This window comes from Lactuca saligna, chromosome 4 (genome assembly GCF_052625555.1).
Source record: "Lactuca saligna cultivar CGN05327 chromosome 4, ASM5262555v1, whole genome shotgun sequence".
Lineage (NCBI taxonomy): Eukaryota > Viridiplantae > Streptophyta > Magnoliopsida > Asterales > Asteraceae > Lactuca > Lactuca saligna.
In genome coordinates this window covers 268434802-268439101 of record NC_136420.1, presented here as the reverse complement: position 1 = coordinate 268439101, position 4300 = coordinate 268434802, and the positions used below count along the sequence as shown (strand labels likewise).

The following is a 4300-nucleotide window of genomic DNA, read 5'->3' as shown; positions in this document are numbered from 1 at the left end:
TAAGTAAGAGTAGCGAGAGAGATCGAACCCCTTGCAATTTTTTGAGTGACGTTTTGTTATATATATATATATATATATATATATATATATATATATATATATATATATATATATATATATATATATATATATATATATATATTATGCTAAGTTTTGCTATTTTGATGAATTTAAATCTATTAATTTTGATGTAAAATTTGTTTTTTATATTATGCAGAAAAGAAGGAATAAATCTGTGTTTTGAATATTGATGTAGTCTTGACTGATTCTCCTTTCTTGATTACACTATCTATTAGGGTCAATAGGGCTTAATTTTTTTTTTTTTTAATATTCACTGTGTCAACTTGGATTTTGGAATGATTTTGGTTGGACGTTGCCAATGCAGAACAAATTTGAGTTTTCTCGACGTCAAGAACTCAAAGGGTCTCAAAATTTTGGTTTGCTTAAAGCCCCAAACTGGTGGAGCCGCCCCTGTGGTGGAGGGGTGGAGTTTCAAAAACCACCATTTTTAGAAATGGTTTTGAAAATAGCACCAAGTGAGAAAGAAAAAGAAAAAGAATATTCTGAAATATATAAAATCTTCAAGGATGAGTTGATTCAACACCAAAGCACAAGCTTGGCTCAAAAAATGCTCATAGGGTGTATCAAGATAACAATATTTACTCTATGCTCAAAAAATGTATAAGATTTACATGACAAGTTATTAGTATTTTGACTAGTAGAAAGAGATGAAGTTAAGAAGAGAGGATCTGGTTGTAATCAGGTTCCTCGACATTAATTCCAACTGAGAGTTGATGCGGTCGACAGTAGCCTCAAATTCCTCTAGTCTCTTTCGAACGGTTTGGGTGAATTCTAGTTTGTTACTTGTCCTGTATCTGAATAGTGCAGCATCAAAGTGTTGAAACTCATTTATATTAGTGTCAGCTTTTTCTTCTGGTACCACTTTACTTTTGGATATATATCTTGTGACTGATGTCCATCTGCTTCTCGATCTTGTCTTCGAAAATGGAATAGCCAAGAATTTCAACAACGTTTGTACGATAACAGCGGTGAATGCTTTAACTTCTCTGAACACTCGGATCACCGATATCAGATGGTTGTTTTCAAAATCTACCAAGGGATAGTGGCCAATCATGTCATCCAATTGATTCAGACTAGCCACAGACGTTCTAATGTCTTTTCTCAGTTTCTTTCTGAAGGCAGTGTTATTGTCAATGATGCTGTCGATGCTGGGACCACCATTTCTCCTTAGATCACACCCAAGATCCCTCACATGTTGTTTTGTCTGCAACATGAGATCAGATATATTGCTGAAAATATCCAAGAAAATAACAGATACATCAAGTAACTCATCCGTCCATCTCATGTTCTGATTGCTGGAATCTAACGAAGTTTTGGAAGGACATGTTTTGACAAGTTCATCCAAACATTCATACAACTCCGTCAGTTGAAACACACCGCTGCAAATGATTTCTGCAGATGGATTCGATAACGATGATGTGGACTCCCATGTTTTGACTTTATTCAGCACTTTGTCGATTCTGTAGGTGCATGGATGTGATCTGCATGGCAAAGTAATGGATCGGATAACTTTCCTGGATGATGGTTTTGGAGAAAACCCCATTTGATTGTTTGGTAGTAATCTTTTTGAAGAGGGGAAATACAATTTTTAGTGATACCAACTACCAGCCTTACTCTTTGGAATTTATACGAAGTTAAAAGCCCCATAATGATGGAATGAAAGCACTCCGCATATCATGCACTTGAATGGAAAATAATTTAGGTGCATCAAAATGTGGGACAACAGACGTGGAGCCATTGCTATCTCTCGGTTTTCATCCCCTTGCAATTTCTCGGTGAGACGTGGCAACCCACTATTTCTTTGATTTGAATCAGAACCAGGTGGAGGATGCCTGTGAGATGACACAGTTTAGCGCATCTTGGGAAAATGCGAAATATGGATATCCATGTGAGAGCTAATTAAGATTAAATGAAGCACTTTTCAGATCTCGATGAAAAAGAAACAAGAACGTCTAACGTGATTGTTTTCTATATATCAGAAAAACTAAGGAGCATGGAGTGGAAAGTATGGGATTCTATCAGCTTTGCATATTCTAGACTATACGCACCATATTTTCCAGAAGGGGTTACGTGGAGCGACGATGAGAATCCACGAGGTGGTTTTCCAGCTATGGTTTTGTTCCCATGCACTTAATTAATTATTGGCGTGTGCTGTTTCAGAACTCCTTAATAAACCTGTGAGGATTATACATGTTACAGAGATCATGATAGTTGCTGCAAGTGCAAATATATATATATATATATATATATATATATATATATATATATATATATATATATATATATATATATATATATATTTTAAATAAAAAGATAAAATGCACCGTTAATTAAAACGGCCACATCAATCGGTCTCAAGCTAACATAAAAAGTCAATGGTCAATCATTAGCGATATTTTTTCACCGCGGTCTAACTCTATCTGCCCTAGCTATAAGATTTTAGTTTACATTCACTCCTTATTTATTAAATCGTGACTACAAATTTAGTGACCAAATATCTGACGGTCATCACATGACACACAACACACAAATTTAGTGACCAAATATCTGACGGTCTCACATGACACACAACACACAGTTCATTAAAACCATAAAATAAAAATAAAATATTTTTTATGAATATCATAACATGTATTAATGAGTACAAATAATGGTCCCTGGATTAAATGTCATTGGTCACGACGTGGTCGACTCAGTGACCAAAGATAATGGTTATTAAGTGATTATCATTTTTCGAACCCAAACATATCAACCATGACGACATGTTAGTTATAGAATTAAAAAAAATGAGAAATTCTTACATATCTCCAAATTGTTTTGTATATCATTTTATTAGTGTAACAGTATATATGTACCTTTATGATTTCATAATTTATTTTAGTGAGAGGGATATATATATATATATATATATATATATATATATATATATATATATATATATATATATATATATATATATATATATATATATAATTTATTTTAATGAGAAAGATACATATAATAACATCTTCCAAAATGAATTTTTTTAATGATATACCGGTCACTAGCTAACTAACTATTTTTATATATAATTTGAAAAAAGTAAAGATCATAAGATATTTGCCCATTAATTTTGATTTGAATCGAGTATAAAATAACGCTCATTAAAACTAAACAAAAAAGTCAAAGGGAATGATAGAGTTATGGGCCATTTGTTTACCTCTTAATTGCAAAATTAAGAAGCAATATCTTAAAATTATAAGATTCAGAGCGTTTGTTTGTGTATTAATTTTTACCTCTTAAAACTAAAAATGCCTCTTATTTTTCAGATGACAAATAAAGTCTGAAAATTAAAAACCAGTGCGCATTTCTATTTGCCATAAACGATTCGACTGCATCTTTTCTTTTCTTCCCTTCCGCTCTTCTTGCCTTGCATCGTGTTCTCTTCTCTCCTCCTAGCAACACCGCCACTGAAGACACCGTCGGTGACCCCAACAACGACGGTCACCTTCCTCCGCTGCAGCCCATCTTCTTCCTCCGACAACGCTACTGAAGTCATTACCGACAGCAGGTATATTTTCAGTTTGTTCCTTCTTCCCATCGAATACATTAGTCCTTTTGTTTTTCTTCCTTCTTTCTCCTCAAAGCTGAAAATCAAAAAATGAAATTATTATGCTATATTTTCTGATTTGTTCAATCAGATTCAATATTTGATGCTATGCTATATTTTGATGTTAGATGCTTGATTATGATGTTATATGCCCAATTATGATGTTATATGCCCAAATTTGATGTTATATGATCGATTATATCCTCAATTTTGATGTTTATTGTTGATGTTATGTTTGATTTTTTTCTATTCATATATTTATGTTTAATGTTGTTATGTTTGGGTATTATGCTGAAATGTTGTTGCTCACATATCCATTAGTTTTGTTCTTAAGATATCCATTAGTTTTGTTCTTGACATATCATGAAATATTCATTAGTTTTGTTGAATTGTGTATTTGTTTTGTAGAAGAAGTTGTTGAAAATGTGTCTTTGTATTGTTTAAATTGTTGTTGAAAACGTGTATTTGCAATTATGCTTAAGTAGTTGCTAAAACATACGTTTTTTTTGTTTTGTTTTGAATTGATCAAAGAAATGGAAGAAAAGAAGGATAGGATTAGTTGGAAGGTTGAAGGTGTAGAGAAAGCGTTTCTAGAAGCTTGTTTACGTGAAGTTACAGTCAATGGACGGG

General features: G+C 32.8%; 1 protein-coding gene across 1 annotated transcript; it reads right to left on the bottom strand.

Moving 5' to 3' along the window:
* Positions 1-715: 715 nt before the first annotated feature.
* Positions 716-1624, bottom strand: LOC145040640 (uncharacterized). Its single transcript, XM_078988548.1, has one exon. The coding sequence runs from the start codon at positions 1622-1624 to the stop codon at positions 716-718; it is 909 nt and encodes a 302-aa protein (XP_078844674.1).
* Between the last annotated feature and the right edge of the window lie 2676 nt (positions 1625-4300).

Bases quoted from the DNA above. Each gene is read 5' to 3' on its own strand.
- LOC145040640 (XM_078988548.1), bottom strand. From the start codon at position 1,624: ATGGGGTTTTCTCCAAAACCATCATCCAGGAAAGTTATCCGATCCATT.